The 18,194-nt window shown below is 41.1% G+C and overlaps 1 protein-coding gene across 9 annotated transcripts in view; it reads left to right on the top strand.

The window, feature by feature from the left end:
* DOCK3 (dedicator of cytokinesis 3) overlaps positions 1-16,182 on the top strand; it is a 612,097-nt gene extending 595,915 nt beyond the window's left edge. For 6 of the 9 annotated variants that reach the window (XM_030569027.1, XM_030569026.1, XM_030569028.1 and 3 more), the window contains 5 exons: positions 2,423-2,541; positions 3,605-3,692; positions 8,813-8,935; positions 9,555-9,637; positions 11,904-16,182. In XM_030569027.1, coding sequence (XP_030424887.1) covers positions 2,423-2,541; positions 3,605-3,692; positions 8,813-8,935; positions 9,555-9,637; positions 11,904-12,416 — 926 coding nt within the window. In that variant the 3' untranslated portion in view covers positions 12,417-16,182. The remainder of the gene's footprint in view (positions 1-2,422; positions 2,542-3,604; positions 3,693-8,812; positions 8,936-9,554; positions 9,638-11,903) is intronic. The other 3 variants (XM_030569032.1, XM_030569029.1, XM_030569025.1) reach the window with 2 other exon arrangements.
* The last annotated feature ends 2,012 nt before the right edge of the window (positions 16,183-18,194 follow it).

Genomic DNA, 18,194 nt, shown 5'->3' with positions numbered 1-18,194 from the left:
AGTATTTTTTTGTCAATTTTAATATTTTATTTGGTTAAAAATGTTGGAGTAGAATTAAAAGTCTCCCCAGGCCCTGACAAACTAAGTTTTGCTTTCCTATAAACCGTGTGTAAAACACTGCACACATTACATGTGCAGGGCTACAAGCTGAAAAGCATAGGAGACCAGTGGTACATGCAGCTGAGTTTTGTAAAGTCTGCAGGGCCACTGCATTGCAATGTTGTTCTGAAGGATATCCCTATGGCAGCTCTGGAAGCTTTTAAAAGGTTTGAGTTTGTTTTTAAATGTTTACTTGACTCAAAAGGGGGCCTTAGAGAACGCCTGAGCCAAGTCCAAGATAGCAGTCCTGATTGTTAACAGGATCTCAAATGAGCCACTCTTTTTGCACCCACAATTTTGCCAGCAAATCAGATGCTGAGACACCATTTATAACATTTTGAACCAGTTATTTGCAATTCCAAACTGAGGGCACAAAAAGGAGGGCTGGTTTTAAAAATTAGATTCTGCCACCATAAAGCAGCATAGAGCAAGGGATTTTAAAGATCATGCAATGCAAAGTGTTGTGGGGTTTGTGATTCTTTCTAAACTGATGGCACATATAGCTGCAATTTTCTTCCACGACCAGAAAAATGAGGATCAGATGATAAATAAAAGGGAAAAAAGTTGCAGTGTGGTTTGTGCTGTGATGCAGTTCTTGGCACCCCTATAAGTTCAGTATTTTTATATTTGTCGTGCAGAAATAGGACTATCTGTGATGTGTATGTGAGTAAAAGAGACTCAGCATAGTGTTAAAGCTGTCTTTTTAAAGATAATATGTATAAGAATTAAGACTGTCTAAATGTATTTGTTTTATGTCTGTGGAGAAATTGTGATTGGAGTTAGGTTGCAAATATTTTGCATTTACATATGCAGTGCTGGGGTTTTGATTTATCTGGGCCTTACACCCCCTGATGAAATTGTTGCAAGTATAGGATTTTATTCTGCACTCTGCTGGCTACATTGTTACCTCCACAGTGTGCTGTATGTCCCTCCAAAAAGGTGCATGTTATGCTGTTGTTGGTGAAAAGCTGCATTAACTTGGGGTGGGGGAAGCCTTTGCTCATTAATGTTGGAGTGCTGTTCAGGTAATGCGCATATAGTTGTGGAAAGTTTGCAAAAGGGGGCATGTCTTTCCCAAAAGCAGGCATGGCTGGGGAATGCGCTATGTGCTCCTGCCTGTGAAGTGTGTGTTTGTGGCACAAATAATAAGTACAAGTTATAGCTCACTTCTGCAGCTTCAGGGTGTTAACTTCTGCATATTATTGTGTATCCATGAGTGTGTGTGTATCAGTATTACCAGACAGCCACAAGCCATCCCATTAATGTGAATCATTCTTGTGGCACAACCATTGTGGCTGTATACATCAGCACGCCCTTTGGTGCGTGATGTGCTCCTTGCAGAACATGGTGCCTAATGTAAAAAAACCAAGTAGGCTAGTACAAAATGCTGTACTCCAATAAATATTTAACATGAAACACACAGACCCTCTGTAATGTAATATCTCCTGACAATTATCCAGATTACAAACAACTATGGGATCACATGAGCAAATATCCTCCTACTAATATATAGCAGCATGTTGGCAAACCTCTGACGTATTCTCAGAATAGCAGCATGCCGCTTAGTAATTGTATGTCATCTGAAAGCACAGTAATAAACAAAGTGCCCTCAAAATTCACAGAATGGTGGTTTTCAACCTCTGGTCTGTGGCCCCTGAGGGTCCACAGACCATATCTAAGATTTCCAAGCGGACCTCACCTCCATTCAAAATTTTTTAGGGATCAGCAAATGAAAAAGGATTGAAAACCGCTGTCAAAGAACATTCCATTTTTATCTGGGTAATATTAATAAAGTGGAAGCCAGACACGGGAATCACCATTTATCTGTACCATCTCTGACACGCACGAGGCAAATTCCAGCATCAGTTGTATTTGTATCCCAAACTCATATCCCATTCATACTTATTCAGTCATAAAGTACAGTTTTATGGCATCTGAATACATAACTCTGAGATCTTATTGGCCAGGGAAGAGTAGGCATATTAAACCACAACTGCTGCTGATTCCACAGAGACAAATACACTTTTATTTTAGGGGTAAGTGGCTTGTAATGTACAGCTAGTGACTTGCTGAGTTGTACATCCTAAACTTAACACTGTGTCCATATCTTAACTGTATAACAAATGGATTATTACTGCATCTACCTACAGTCAGCTGCTAAGTGGGCTCAGCACCATGACTTCCTGGAGTTTTGTGAGATCATCATCCAGATTGTTGGGGTAATTTGTGAGTCCCAAGAAAGAAAGAGGACTAGATCACTGGGCCAAGCTGAGATCTTTCTGTGGTTTGTCATATGTACGTGATTATTCTCACTTGTTTACAGGCTCTCCCTCTCTACCAGATAAGTACCGCCACACTCGGGAGCCGATGATGATGCTGCCAACCCACCGGGACCGACCAAGCAGTGCCCTGTATCCTGCAGCTATCATGGAAAATGGACAGGTAATAGACTTACTGTTCTTTCCTAGTAAAGCAGCTGTGGCATTTGCGTATTTGTGATTAGCATATAGATCCACTGTTGTGATTTGTAATTATCTTCACTTCTTCCCTTTTTAGCTTCCCCTGCATCCAGAAACCACTGACTTAGCTACATTTACAGAGTGGCTCATCAGTTTGTGCAGAGATTTCTATACTTGTCTCTCTCCCCCTTTCAGAACCACTATTTTGATACACTAAAATCAGCATCGTACTAGTATGTTGCAATTGTCGGTCCTCATCATGGAGATGGGCTCTTCTTACTTTAAAACTGACCAGTAAATGCTGATACATCATAAACTGTCACATGACTTGACTTTGTACATAAAGCCTAGAGCATGGGATGGGCACAATTTTAGAAGTAGAAATAAATGAATCAACTTTATAAAATGCCACCACAATTGATAAATGAAATATAGTACCCAGTCTCCCAAAATCAAAGACAAATTAATTCATGATTCAAAACCCAGAGCTCTTCAAAGCAAATATAACCTCAAAACACTACCATCATCCCATCATTTAGCATCTCATGAAAGCCATCCAGAAAGGGCTGGGGGCACAGCTGAGCCTGGCAGCATGACACAAAGTTCAAAAAATCAGATCTCTCAAATGATGGGAGAAGCAACTTCCATAGTTAACACTCCTCACTGAGAACAACCCATCCCTTCACAAATAAACCTAGGGAGCAATGAGATTGGTTGTATTAGCTGATCTTGGCTGCCGTGGAATATACCAGAGTGATGGAGATCAAGAAGTGGTTTCTGGAGTAACCAGAACCCAGCTCTTATGAGTCTTTAAGAGTTAAAACTTCCTAGGGCATTTAACCAATAAATGGCTAAAATGGTTTCCAACAATGCAATGCCTCCAAACAGTCTCCCATCTGCCCCTTGCCTACTGACATTCATGTCAAAGCTCAGAGGCTAGAGCTTTCCCTGGATTTTTATCTTGGGCTCCTCAGCTATCACAGGATTCTATACTGGCAAATCTGTAACTGTTTTCACATTTCTATGCTGCCTTCCCTCGTCTTTAGCCTCCAAATTTTCAGCGCGCCTTGATCCAGCAAGTGATCGGACCATGCAAACCTTGCAGTGATCCCAATCTATCTGTTGCTGAGAAAGGTATTCCTTTTCTTAATTATATTCCTTCATCTTGTAGTAGTGTTACTCTGTTCATGCTTGGACATTTATGGACTTCCACCTCTGTACATCCTGTCACATTCTTAGGCTGAGAGTTTCTAAGCTGGGAGCTTCTGCCAGCCTAAAGACAGCTGTGCTGATGCTTTAGATCTGCAAAGAGATGCACAAATGCCTCCACTAAAGAAGCTCTTTACCATATATTAATAACAATGGACCAAATCTTGCAGTCCTGACACAGACAAACTTTCACTGAGTTCAGTAGGAGCTTTGACTGAGTAAAGGCTGCAGGAGTTGGCCCAAAGGTAATACATATGTGTGTTGAGCTTTTTTTTCTTAAAAGATTCTCCAAACTACCCTGTGAGGTAGCTTTTGACATTTGATAGCCATTAATAGAGATGAACATTTTGTTCAATGAAGTTGTCCTGGGTGTTTTTAAGTTACAAACAGGAATCCCTGTTGGCAAAAACAAATGCCTCATGCACATATCAAGGGCAGGTGCTTGATTGGTTAGTCTCTGTAGGGGACGATCAGGGAATCCCAGTTTCTGAGCCATGTTGTGAATGTAAATAAATGCAGCTGCAGGTATATGTGCAACCTTTTGAACCATTATCACTGTCTGTAAGTCAAGAGTGCCATCAACCAACTTGTTTTTTGTTAATGTTCATGTCCCGTGAACTTGTCCAAGCCCTTCTCCTATGAGAAGCCCTCTGCACTAATTCTCATTGACAGCAGAGTGACACCAGCTGCTGAAGGGAAAAACTGTTCAGCTTCTGCTTTCCTACTGCTGAACTTGACCACCAAGTGCACTTGGCTCCATCAGATGGTTTGGCTGCTCTAGGGCAGCAGGAGCTTCGATGGTAGCTTCCTCCCTGGAGCATAGCTGGATAAAGTGTTTCCAACAGGTAGAAGCTAGGCTCTGAACCATCCATTAACAGAATCATGTACAGTTGTTCTAGGCACTGATATTGGCTGGGTCAGATCCACATAGTGTAATGGGCTAGTTGATGAGATTTACATCTGTTTTTCAGATTCCTTCTGATTAGTGCTATTGATTTCTCCTTTTTAACAAAAATGCCTCAAGGAAAGGAAAAGAAAGAAACTCTAGTTTAGTGCTTGTGGTTATCATCCTAGTACAGAATATTACTATAAATGTCAATTTTAGTCCCATCAGGGAAAGATTACTATTGATCAGTAGAACATTGTGTAGGTTTAATGTTTGACCTTTGCTCGGTATTCTCAAGTAGCAACATTGTTGCTTGGTAACCATTTTGTGGCATACAACTGTTGCATATTATTTTTAATGGTGGCACTACGGTATCCATTTCAAGAGTCTGATTTGTCTTGCGCACCCCCAAGTTTCACCTCACTTAAAAACTACTTGCTTACACAATCAGACATAAAAATACAAGTGTCAGCACACTATGACTAAAAAATTGCTGACGTTCTCATTTTTGCCATATAATTATAAAATAAATGAATTTGAATATAAATATTGTACTTACATTTCAGTGTGTAGTATACAGAGCAGTATAGATAAATCATTGTATCACATTTTAGTTTGTACTGACTTTTTATGTAGTCTCTTGTAAAACTAGGCAAATATCTAGATGAGTTGATGTGCCCTCTGGAAGACCCCTGAGTACTCCCAGGGGTCTGTGTACCTCTGGTTGAGAACCACTGCCCTATGCTATAGAGCACCAAACTGGTAAAAATACCTGTGGCTGGTCTATACTAGAATGCTGACAGTTGCTTTTACCAGTTGAACTGCATCAGTGCTAGAACAGTAATGGGAGAATTTGGGGAAATCCTAGATGCAGCCCAAGGCAGTTGACTTTCTGTTCTGATCCAACAACCATGCCTTGGCATGTTAATTGCTTGTCTGGACATGTCAGCCTCAACTCAGCTCGCTATCTGCCTTAGAAGAGACACCACTTGACTTTATTCTTCTCTATATCATATATAATCACCAATCTGTGACAGGCACTGAACTCCAGCATTGTGTGAGGCATTGTCTCCCCAAAAGAAATCACAGGAAGATGATCTCCAGTATATCATTGCCAAAGCCCCCAACTTCAGATCAAAACCTGCAGTTGTCCCCTTTCCGTACGGTTTTAGAACTGGAAGACAGATCCAGGGAGCCTCTGCAGTGATTCTGTAGGTGATGTACCATATCGATCCTGGTAATTTCCAAGGCTGCACTGAAGGTTGCAGTATTGCCTGCAGCACTTACCTCAGACCTTTTGCCAAGTGTCCACAACTGGAACTCTTTTTGAGTTGCAGATTAACAGATCTTCAATGGCCAAATGACAGGTCAAGTGTGGGGGAAAAGGCCTCAGATGGACTCTGGCCTTAAGACTGGCTTAGGCAACCCAAGGTTCCTCATCCATCTGTATAGATGATTGGTGGTGTAGAGCCAGCATAGAGGTTCTTATTCAACTCCCTTTTCCAGATGCCAGTATAGCAGAGAAAAGGACACTGGTGGGATGACCTGGCACTACACCAATCCCTGGCTGTGTTTTTGGCCTTTGGGGCTATTTGCAGCTGGTATAAACTAGAGTAATCCTCAGGCCATTCTAAACAGCAGAGTTAGGTGAATGCAGAATTGAACATGATGCCATCTTTGCACATACTTCCCTGACCTGCACTCTGTACAGATCAGGTGCATCCCTGGAGCTCTTTTAGGATTCTCATTTGGTCTCTTCTCCCGCCCCCCCCCTTCCACTTTTGGATTGGTGTTTTTAAGGTGTGTTTATCTTTACGTTGTTCATGTTTGAGGGTCTAATTTTGCAATCATTTTGATTTTATAATTGGCTGGTTTTTTTCTCTTGGGAAGCCTTTGCTTCCTGCTGAATCAGGAACTAATTAAAAAGCTCCATATGAGAGTTGTGGCACACAACCTTGGTTGTGGGGTGACATTTATTCCTGTCCACTACCACAGACCTTTTAGGGACCATAAAAAACCCTTCAAAGCTTGGGAGGTTTTGCCTGTTTACACTAGGGAGCTGAGACTCAGGAGTGTGAATCCTGCAAGATGATGTATTCAGAGAAGCAGATTTACAAGGTAAGTAATATTTGCTCATGCAGTTGAATGGCTGGTGGAATCAGGAAGGAAGATTGGCATTTGGCCAGGTGCCTGGGGCTGACACTCATGTGAATAGAGGATATCTTCTGATGGGATGCTCTTCTGAAATACATTAGTAAAACATTTTCCTGCACTGGGGAAAAGATTAGGGAATTTTTAAGCTTCTCCAAGATCACCAATCCTCTTCCAGAACATACATGTGTAGTCCAAGGTAAGACATTGATGGATTTGGAGGTGGAGCCCCCAGTCCTTTAAAAAAAACCTCACCAAGTACAGAAATATGGAAAATATACAGTACCTGTCATATTAAGAGTGAAATATTCACAGGTCAGTGACTCCTGAGAGTGAAGGGCATTTCTTCCCCTCGCCAAGATGCAAACTCTTTCCTGGGCATATCTCCTCTTCCTACCCTATCCCCCTCCCCCACCCGCCATTAACTTTAGTTAAGTTTAAGGCCTATAAAATATTCTAGGCTGACTGAGCATCTCTTTGGATTATATTTTGCCAGTGGAGGCCCTTAGCATCTACTAGTTTCATCCAATTATGTCCCCAAACCAGATGTAGAGGAATGAGGATAAGGTCCTATTAGAAAAAAAATTGTAACTAAAATTCCATTGGCATCTATTATCAGAGCAGTAGCCGTGTTGGTCTGGATCTGAAAAAAGTGACAAAGAATCTTGTGGCACCTTATAGACTAACAGATATTGGCATCTATTGCTCTACAGTCCCTGTTGCATTTTCCACTTGCTACTTGGCATTAGCTTTTTGTAACCCCACATGTATTTTCATCTTCTACTGTCAGACCTATTGTTGGAACCCGTATTTTCTGTCATCCAGAGCCTGCAAGGAAGATCTAATATTTTTAATCAAAACTGGTTTCAGTGTCTGTTAAAATAATACATGTAGAGAATAGGATTGAGATGGTAAGAAAAAATTTGAAAGAGATGAAGAAAAGAATGGTTGTTCTAGAAACAGAAGAACAGTGCATCAAAACATAGGTGCTTTAATCAAAGGTAATTCCTGTCTACACAGAGAATTATGCCAGAGGAATTAATCTCTCTGTACTGGATCTATCTTCCATATCTGAAGGTGATGAGCTTTTTCATTTCATTTTTTCTTTGTTAGGCTCTCCAAATCATTTGATTCCCCCTTCAGATATTAAACAGTTTTAGAATAACCAACACAGCAGTAAATAGATAAAATCGCTGTTCCGGCACATTGGTTAGTATATTGGCTGCTTCTTGTGATCAAGAAAGTGGTGCAGTGTGTCTGAAAGAAAGAAGGGTGTATGTTCTTTAATAACAAGAGTTCATATCTTTCCAGACATTTCAAATGTCACTCAGCCCAGAAGGAAAAAGCTATTACTTCTCAGATCTGAATGTATTACTTTGGATTTCTCTACTTGAGCTGTTTTCCATGTAAAACTGAAGGCATTTAGAGATCATAACCAGTATGTATTATATGATTGTGAAGACAGGAAAGCTTTATTGTCTTCTTTGTCTAAAGAAAATCAGGGCTTCTGATGGTAATTCTGAAATAGGATTATCTGATCCCTTAGAAACACATTTTGAAGAATTGTTATCATAGCTAGTGATTAACTTTACTGGGCAAAAGAGTTAATGTTTTTGTTGCATTATGTTTAGATATGATTAGCTTAGTCATCCTCCATCTAACTGTTATGGTGCAGTAATAGGTTTTGTTGTGTTTAGTGAGGTGTCTGCCACTTATGCTTGTACTCTACTTCTCTTTACCCTTAAATTTAAAATAATGACCTTTCTGTAGATCGCAGTCCCCTAATTCACCCTGGCCCTGGAGTCTGGCCCATCCTTGCAGCCAAAGAGCACACAGTTTCTCTTGTGCTTGCTGCCTTCAGGTCTGCCTTGTGGTCAGGTACTACATCAAATGGCAAGGAGCTAGACCCACATACTCAGTTGAGGAATGGAGAAATGCCATTGCCTCTAGCCCCAAGAAAAACTTGTAATGTAATGTTACCCAAGTTCAATCTGTTTCCATCCTTCAGCTGTGCCAGCAGCGCCCAGCAGCTGGAGCCTAGACAGCGGAACCAGAGAGGCCCTGCCATTCCTGTCTGCCCACGTTGGGAGCATCTTGGCCCCACCAGTACCTCCCCGAAGCCTACCCCATGGTAAGGAAATCCCCAATAGGTCCACTGAATAAATCCTGTGCTCATGCACAGATAAACCTAGGCCACATGAAAGCCAACATTGACTTGTATGAGCCTTTTGTAAGGAGTGCAAGGAGAGAAGGCTATTTGGTCTGCTTGGTTGACTGTTAGATAATACTTAAAATTTCATCAGCTGCAGCAATAAGGTCGTAAGTGTGTTTTGGGACTAGAATTAGGTTTATTAGTGGTGTCATCTGGCTTGGCTTCTTGTCACTGACTATCCTCAGCAGTAGATTAAGGCTACAAAGATATTAATTGTGTTTCCAGACATTCAGCGTGTAAGAGCCTGTTGTCTTGCCATGAAATCCTTGATAACAATGGTGGGTAGAATTCTGTTGTTGTTACTAAACTCCTCATTTTCACTTCGTAACAGATACACTTTGGGTTACCCATTCCAAGGATTGCTTTCCAGGATATATAGTAAGCTCTGGACTGGAGATGGGGCTCTCAGCAGTTGGACCTGGTTACCTGATGTTACAGAGGGCTAGAACAGTGAATTCTTACTGCCTTGAGGTTGTACAGATCTGTGAGCCCCCAGCAACAATTCTTTATTAATATTTTATTCCTTGTATCATTTCAGGTCACTACTCACTGCACTTTGATGCCTTCCACCACCAGCTCAGTGATGCTCCTCCAGCACTGCCTGCGCGGACATTGCGCAAGGTAAAATGATCTCTCAAGGTTGCAGGACATCACATCCAGCTAATCTAGTCATTAGCAGTTATGATCAATTTCAGAATCTCCAACTCTCACATACCTTCTCCATTCTGCCTTATTCTCATTGTCTGAGCAGCAGAAAATACATCATCTATTTCTAAGAAACAGAAGCTCAGCCTGAAGGCTGACATGGTGATTGTCTACACCGTTAAATGGACAGTTTGCTGCTGTTCCAGTAATCAAGTAGTTCATAGATATGTTTGTGCTCTCTTTTGCCCATAGAAGGCTCACCCTCTTTTACTATATATATGTGTGGTTTTCATCCAAGCACACAAGCCTTTGAATAGCCAGTTCTAATCACAGTTGGGACTCTCATGCCCCTCACATAAGGATTTTTGAGAGAGATTGAGGGCAGACTAGCAGTATTTTTATCTTGTTGGCCTATTATACCTTTTGATTCAAACTGATGCAGGAATGGGGGGATAAAAAGTTTAGTTGTCAGCTCTCTTTACCTTGCCCTCAAGAACAGAACATCAGGTAGTGATTTGGCAGGTCATCTTTTCTCTTTCCACTCTGCGCCTCGAGGCGCAAGGGTTAGTTACTCTTTCCTGATACATACTGAAAACAAAGAGTCTGTGACCTAATCTGGAACTCATTGTTCTGAATGAACACAATGTACGGTAAAACTAATGCTTAGCCTGATGTCTCTGCAATCAGTCTTTTTCATCAAATAATAAAATCTCTAGAATCAATCTGCCAAAGAGAGTGTTATTTATTAGAGAGCAAACAAATTTCTAATGGTGTTCATTCATTGCTCTTCCCTTTAGGGCCAGATTGTCAAACATGCACACAACAGGTGCACCTGCATGAACGTGCTGGCAAATAAGTTGGTTGGGCCAGTATACATCAGTAGGCTGTATACTGATGCTTTCTAAAACTCCTGTCTGTGTGTGTGCTGCTCCCAGCAGAGCAGTACACTGAAATTAACAAGATTTGATGAATGCTTTATAAATTGCTCCCCCTTTGTTCTTTTTCCTCACCCCCTGCTCAGTGTGCATCACAGCAGTGGAGCAGAGAGAGGAGCAGAGCAGGTGACTGCAAGTGTGAAATTAACAAAACTCTCTGACATTTACTGCTATTGAGCTTCAGAGAACTTTTTACTTTTACTTCATCTGAGAAGCCAGGCAGCAGACCAGCGTGGAGGCTGGGAGGAGAAGCAGTAAAGGGAAGAGAAGAAGAGGGGAATAAAGCAGCACAGAATACAAGGAAAAGAAGCAGAGGGAGAAGGGAAAGAGAAATGAGAGTATAAAATCACAGATGAAAAATCCTTATGGCTGTGAAAGGTCCTGCTTGGGTGGAGCTACTTCCTCACAGCCTCAGAGAAGATTGGGGACAGGGCTGGATAGCTGCAGAGCCACTTGCCAAACTGATTGATTTTCCCATCAGACCCCATTGGACCTCACCTGCAGACAGTTTGGTTTGAGCTGGAGAGAGGATTGGACAGGGAGAACAGAGAAACGACAGGAAAAATATAGACATAACCCCAGAAAAAAGACAGCTGAGAAAGATTAGAGAGAGAGGGAAAAGGAGAGAGAGAAGAGAAAATTGGAAAAGACAGAAATAAGATAAATGTGGAGATGCCCACAATGAGTGCTACAGGATTTGGGGGAGACAGCATGCATTAAGCAGAGCAGGGGTACACAGTGTGGCATTAAATCTTTTAAAACAAAAAGACAAAAGGAAGCTAGTGAGTATGTACTATTGAACTAAGAAAAGGAGATAGCTACTGAAACAATTTTAATAAATAGCAATTATTAACTTCTAAATAGCAGAACTCCTGAAAAAATAAATCAGTGTGTAAAAACTTGTAACACATTATTAATGTTTTCATTGTAATATTTGTGTTGCAAGATTTTACATAAATACCCTGATATTTATGGAATGTAGGAGGTCCTAGCAAGGCAGGTGTGATGAATGGAGGATGCTGGGATGTAGGACATGTTAAATAGGTTTGGAGAAGAGGGTGTCACCACCATGACCACTAGTTTTTTACTGTTTGATCATGCATACAGGAAAAACACATTTGCCTGTACAAACAGGTATTTGTAGATGGATATCAGGTGTGTGGGTGTTATAAATGCCTCAGAGTTCTTCTTTTCTTAAGCACAAAAACAATTAGGCAGTAACTAATGAGCTGTAAACACTGAAACATGGCTGCTGAGGTGCAAAATTGTGCTATCACGGATGTTAACATGTGTTTTTCTTTGAACAGTCTCCTCTTCATCCAATTCCTGCATCACCCACAAGTCCCCAGTCTGGCTTGGATGGAAGTAACTCCACTCTGTCAGGCAGTGCCAGCAGTGGTGTGTCCTCCTTAAGTGAGAGTAACTTTGGACACTCATCTGAGCCCCCTCCTCGCACAGACACCATGGATTCTGTCCCTAGCCAGGCCTGGAATACTGATGAAGACTTAGAGACACCCTATCTCCCTGTCAGGTACAGTCTCTCTGAACCTGATGTTCTGGAGTCACTCAAATCCCAGCCATGTCGAAGCCACTCTGCTCCATCTGGAGTCATTCCTCAGGACACTATGGACCCTCCAGCTCTCCCCCCAAAACCATACCATGCTCGGCTCCCAAACATGGAGAATGAAGAGGAAATGATGCTGATGATGGAAGAGGAAGACAAACACCGGCCACTGCATCGCAAAGTCTCCCAACCAGCTAGTGGTGGAAAGGAGGAGCAGGCCAGGGTAGCATGGGAGCATGGCATCAGTGAGCAGTAAGCAGGACTACCTAGAAAGAAGCTTGCGTAGTAATTCCAGGTCTGACCAGAAGAAAGATGTAAAAGTTCAGGACTCAGAGGAGAGAACGGTGATCCAATTCTTTACTTTCTACTGCCATGAGTTAATGTCCAGAGCCCACACAAAGCTTGGGCTGGCATGTGAGGTTGCTGCTTTCCTTTTTATTGCATTTTATACTTTTTGATTTTATGTTATTTTTAATTATTATTTTTTGTGTGCAGTGGGTGCTTTATTCCTTCTGCAGTTTATCCGACCACACAAAGTGGCATGTAAGCTGTTAGCCATAGAGACTTGCAGAAACTGAAAAAAACTGGAATATTGAAGAGGGGGTGTGGCGAATTGTTTTAAAGAGCTTTCCTCCCAGTTTTGAAACGCACACAAGTAGAAGCAGTTGCACTAGGGACATGTTTCTTTGCTGCATAGAAGTGAAAGCTCCTTGCTGAATTCAGGGATTCCATGAACTGTCAGGCTGGAAGGTGCATTCTCTGCAGGCAATGGAAACTTGGCTGTTCTATGAAGAAACTGCCTCTTTCAGGTGTGTGATCATAAACAGCTTTATAGTAGTCTCCTGCATTGACTCAATTGTGATGAAATGATCTTACCAGTGCTGACAGGCTTCCATATTGATTTTTGACGTATCATTTCAAATAAACTCTGCAGCCTTTGGTTTTTCATGGACATGTACTTTGGTTTTTCATGTTTTTGTTCCGTAATTTCATTTTTTTACTGGGTAAACCAGCCTGCTTTTCCATTGGAGTCATAGTCCATATCCACCTTTACTGCAGAGTAAGAAAGAGTTATGTAGCCTTTAGGGCTGCAATCCAATTCTGAGCCTTTTCCCATGCCTATCTCTGGGCAAATGGTTGTACAGTCAAGGAACCAGTTGAGTGGCTCATTCCACAACTGCTTGATGACTCAGCAAATAAGAAGAGAAGGCTTGAATGCATCATATCCAGGCCTTGCCTCAGGATTGAAAGTCTGCACAATCCACACCAACATCCATTAACTGTGTTTGTTACTGTAATATCTTATGTGCCCTTCTGATACGTTCCACTGCTGCTCAATGCCTCCATCTCTCCCTTCGGATAGGAAACCCTATAAGCTGCAAGAAAGGCCCAGTGTGTAGTGTGCACTCCAGCTTCAGGGATTTTAAAGATGAACTGTCAGGGGAAAGGGGGGAGACGTTTATTCCCTTTTTTTGCTTCTTTATGGTGTGTAAAGAAAGTTTGAAACGTTTTTCTTGTTTTATTGTAAGGATTTTTTTCCTCTGTTTTTTACATTGCACAAATTTCCAGTTTCGACTTCCCTTTTTTGCTGGCAGACTCTGTGAAGAACTGTAGAATTTAGTGCAATTATGATATGACACAAAACAAGAGATTGAGACCAGAGCAGTGGAATGGGGAAGGGAATTTTAGTCAGGCTGTTTTAAGTTCTAGGGTTTTTTGTTTTCTTTGTTTAACGCCTGCTTAGTACCTGACAAACGGGAGAAGAACTTTGTTGGTGAAAGATCCAATAAAACTGCCATTTTATCAGAGGGCTGAGAAATTTCCCAGTTCTCAAGTCTTTTGAGAAATCTTCCAGCAAAAATAGGGAAGAAAATATCCATCTATTCTGTTTCCTATATATCATAAATATTATAAAGAAGCAAAAAAGGAAACTTTTTTCCCCTTTGCAAGTCACCTTTAGCACTACCTCTATGCAAAGTGACTGATCAAATACACCATTTCCAAATTTTCCTGAAAATGATAATCTGTATCAAGTGTGGACTCAGGTGGCAATTGTATAGAGTGGCTGTTGAGATTGTTCATTTATTCTTTCTCAAACTCTAGCCCATGCAAAAAAATATTGTTCTGGTTTTGTTTCTTAACTGGCCTGCCTAGCTAGAAAAAGATCTGTCCCATTTCCTTTAGCTTTCCTAGAGCAGGACACCTGGAATCATTGTATCCTTCACCATTGAAACACAGGTGTTAAAATCTGGTCCACAATGGGCATTTCCTCTCTAGCATAAATGTCAAGGCAGGTCTGAGTAGAAATGAAAAATGTTGAAGCTCTTAAGAGCCAGTCTCAGCTGGTGTAAATCAGTGTCACTCCATTGAAATGAATGGAATATTCTGATCTACACCTCTGAGAATGTGGCCCAGGATCTTCATATGAAACTTTATTAGAACAAGACACTTATTTTCCTTTTTTGGTAGAAGGGTTAAACATTATTGTATCTAGAAATGTGAGCTCTCCTTTAGAGCAAAAAATAAGGTGTCTGCGCATAAAGCTTTGTGAGTAAGTTGGAGTTAACATTCAAGTTAGTCTAAACATCCAGCTAGAGGGACTGACTAGAGCTAACTGCTAACCAGAGTTTTAAGGGATTCCCTAAGGCATATCATGCTGTGCTGATTGGAAGGATGGTGTCTGGCATGGAGACACCCAGCTTTGATGTGTGATCTGATTTGATTTTTTTGGTAAAGGCTTTTTCTAAAACTTAGATGATCAGTTAGCTTATATAAACAGATGTCAGCCAATTTTACAGCGGGTCCATAGCCACCAAGTTTCATGAAGGAGCAAATTCAATTAACACAAACATATTAGATTTGAATCTCCAAGGAGTTATTCAGAACCATGGTCAAATTGTTGCAAAATATTTTATATTATTTTTAAATGCCTAATTTCAGAGGGCAGTCGGGGGGTTGTGTGGGAAGAGAAGGAGGTGGGGAACATTCTATTGTAATTAAGACCTGGATGTGAAACTTATACTACTCTCTGGGGCAAGTATGCTTGGCCAATAGCAGCATGAAAATTAAAGCCAAATTCAGCCCTAGGGTAAGTGGGCACAACTACATTTTCTGAATTAGGGCTGAATTTGGCCGCCAGGGTTTGTTGCTGTGCTCTATGTAATTATAGTAAATAGACATAATTTACAAGGAACATGGTCATTCCAAACTCATGTACTAAGTTTGAAATGGAAAATACTTCTTTTGGGTTCTTGGGTCACCACTTCTCTCCTGAATGCACAGGCTATTAAACTTTCCACCATTGATGTTTACACCCTCTGTCTGGAGAAAAAGGAATGGGCAGAGGCAATGATGGAGGCGAAGCAATGAGAAGAATTGCATTAATCTGCCACATTAGTTGCTCATTGGCTGGAAGAATGTTTTGACTATGTTGCCAGGTGCAAGACCACAGGATTTTTTCCTCTTTTTTTGGTTTCTTTTGTTTAACCTTTATTTCCCCCTTTGGGTGGGGAAGGGGTTACTACATATCCATCGGGGGGAGAGAGAGCAACCAAATTGGAAAGGCTGTAGCTCAGAAGCAGAAAAAAAGTGTGATATTTAAATTTTCCTTCCATCGTGCTCTTTTTGTATATATCCCATTTGAATGCTGTGTATTTGTACAGGAAATTGAGCAAAAAATGTATAGATCGTGCTGTCTGACTGGTACTCTGCCCTGTAAATGTGTTTTTAACCTCTGGCATTCTGTGCTTATTTAAAAAAGGCAAAAACCTCTAACCACTTCTCTTTTGTGTATTCATGTTTAAAAATTTTTTTTAAAAAGCTCTCTTAACTATAATGGAAAGCAAGCATAAAAGAAAAAAAAGAATTTGAACAAATGTCCTAAAGGTATTTCATTGTATATATTGTGATAGCATGTTTCCAGAACCAACAAATAAGTGGTGTGAATTTTAGATGTAAATATCTGCTGGGTTTTTTTTCCTTCCCCATTCACTCGACTGCTGTGATGTGGAATTAAAGATTAATACCTGATATTAAAACATTGGGTTAATGTGTATTCATTATGGTCTTGCTGAGAAGGTTGTTTAGATGCTGCTCCTGGTGTTCACAGGGTCTGTGTGTGCTAGAGACTCATAGACTTTAGGATCAGAAGGGACCAAAATGATCATCGAGTCTGACCTCCTGCACAAAGCAGGCCACAGAACCCTACCCATCCACTTCTATAACAAACACCTAACCTATGTCCGAGTTATTGAAATCTTCAAATTGTGGCTTGAAGACCTCAAGCTGCAGAGAATCCACCAGCAAGTGACCCATGCCCCACGCTGCAGAGGAAGGCAAAAAACCTGCAGGGCTTCTGCCAATCTGCCCCGGAGGAAAATTCCTTCCCGACCCCAAATATGGTGATCAGCTAAACCCTGAGCATGTGGGCAAGACTCACCAGCCAGCACTCAGGAAAGAATTCTCTGCAGTAACTCAGATCCCATCCCATCACAGACCACTGGGCATACTTATCTGCTGATAATCAAAGATCAATTGCCAAAATTAAGCTATCCCATCATACCATCCCTTCCATAAACTTATCAAGCTTAGTCTTAAAGCTAGATATGTCTTTTGCCCCTACTACTCCCCTTGGAAGGCTGTTCCAGAACTTCACTCCTCTAATGGTTAGAAACCTTCATCTAATTTCAAGTCTAAACTTCCTAGTGTCCGGTTTATACCCATTTGTTCTTGTGTCTACATTGGTACTAAGTTTAAATAATTCCTCTCCCTCCCTGATATTAATCCCTCTGATATATTTATAAAGAGCAAGCATATCCCCCCTCAGCCTTCTTTTGGCTAGGCTAAACAAACCAAGCTCTTTGAGTCTCCTTTCATAAGGCAGGTTTTCCATTCCTCGGATCATCCTAGTAGCCCGTCTCTGAACCTGTTCCAGTTTGAATTCATCCTTCTTAAACATGGGAGACCAGAACCAGATGAGGTCTCACCAGTGCCTTATATAACGATACTAACACCTCCTTATCTTTGCTGGAAATACCTTGCCTGATGTATCCTAAAACCGCATTAGCTTTTTTAACGGCCATATCACATTGGCTGCTCATAGTCATCCTGCGATCAACCAATACTCCAAGGCCCTTCTCCTCCTCTGTTGCTTCCAACTGATGCGTCCCCAATGTATATCTAAAATTCTTATTATTAATCCCTAAGTGCATGACTTTGCACTTTTCACTGTTAAATTTCATCTTATTACTATTACTCCAGTTTACAAGGTCATCCAGATCTTCCTGTATGATATCCCGGTCCTTCTCTGTGTTAGCAATACCCCCCAGCTTTGTGTCATCCGCAAACTTTATTAGCACATTCCCGCTTTTTGTGCCAATGTCAGCAATAAAAAGGTTAAATAAGATTGGTCCCAAAACTGATCCTTGAGGAACTCCACTAGTAACCTCCTTCCAGCCTGACAGTTCACCCTTCAGTACGACCCATTGGAGTCTCCCCTTTAACCCTTTATCCACCTTTCAATTTTCATATTGATCCCCATCTTTTCCAATTTAACTAATAGTTCCCCATGTGGAACCGTGTCAAATGCCTTACTGAAATTGAGGTAAATTAGATCTACTGCATTTCCTTTGTCTAAATAATCTGTCACCTTTTCAAAGAAGGAGATCAGGTTGGTTTGGCACGATCTACCTTTAGTAAAACCATGTTGTAACTTTCCCAATTACCATTGACCTCAATGTCCTTAACTACTTTCTCCTTCAAAATTTTTTCCAAGACCTTACATACTACAGATGTCAAACTAACAGGCCTATAGTTACTCGGATCACTTTTTTTTCCCTTTCTTAAAGATAGGAACTATGGTAGCAATTCTCCAATCGTACGGTACAACCCCTGAGTTTACCGATTCATTAAAAATTCTTGCCAACGGGCTTGCAATTTCATGCGTCAGTTCCTTTAATATTCTTGGATGAAGATTATCCGAGCCCTCCGATTTTGTCCCATTAAGCTGTTTAAGTTTGGCTTCTACCTCAGATGT

This window comes from Gopherus evgoodei, chromosome 7, assembly GCF_007399415.2.
Source record: "Gopherus evgoodei ecotype Sinaloan lineage chromosome 7, rGopEvg1_v1.p, whole genome shotgun sequence".
NCBI classification, from domain to species: domain Eukaryota; kingdom Metazoa; phylum Chordata; order Testudines; family Testudinidae; genus Gopherus; species Gopherus evgoodei.
This window is presented reverse-complemented; position numbering and strand designations above follow the sequence as displayed.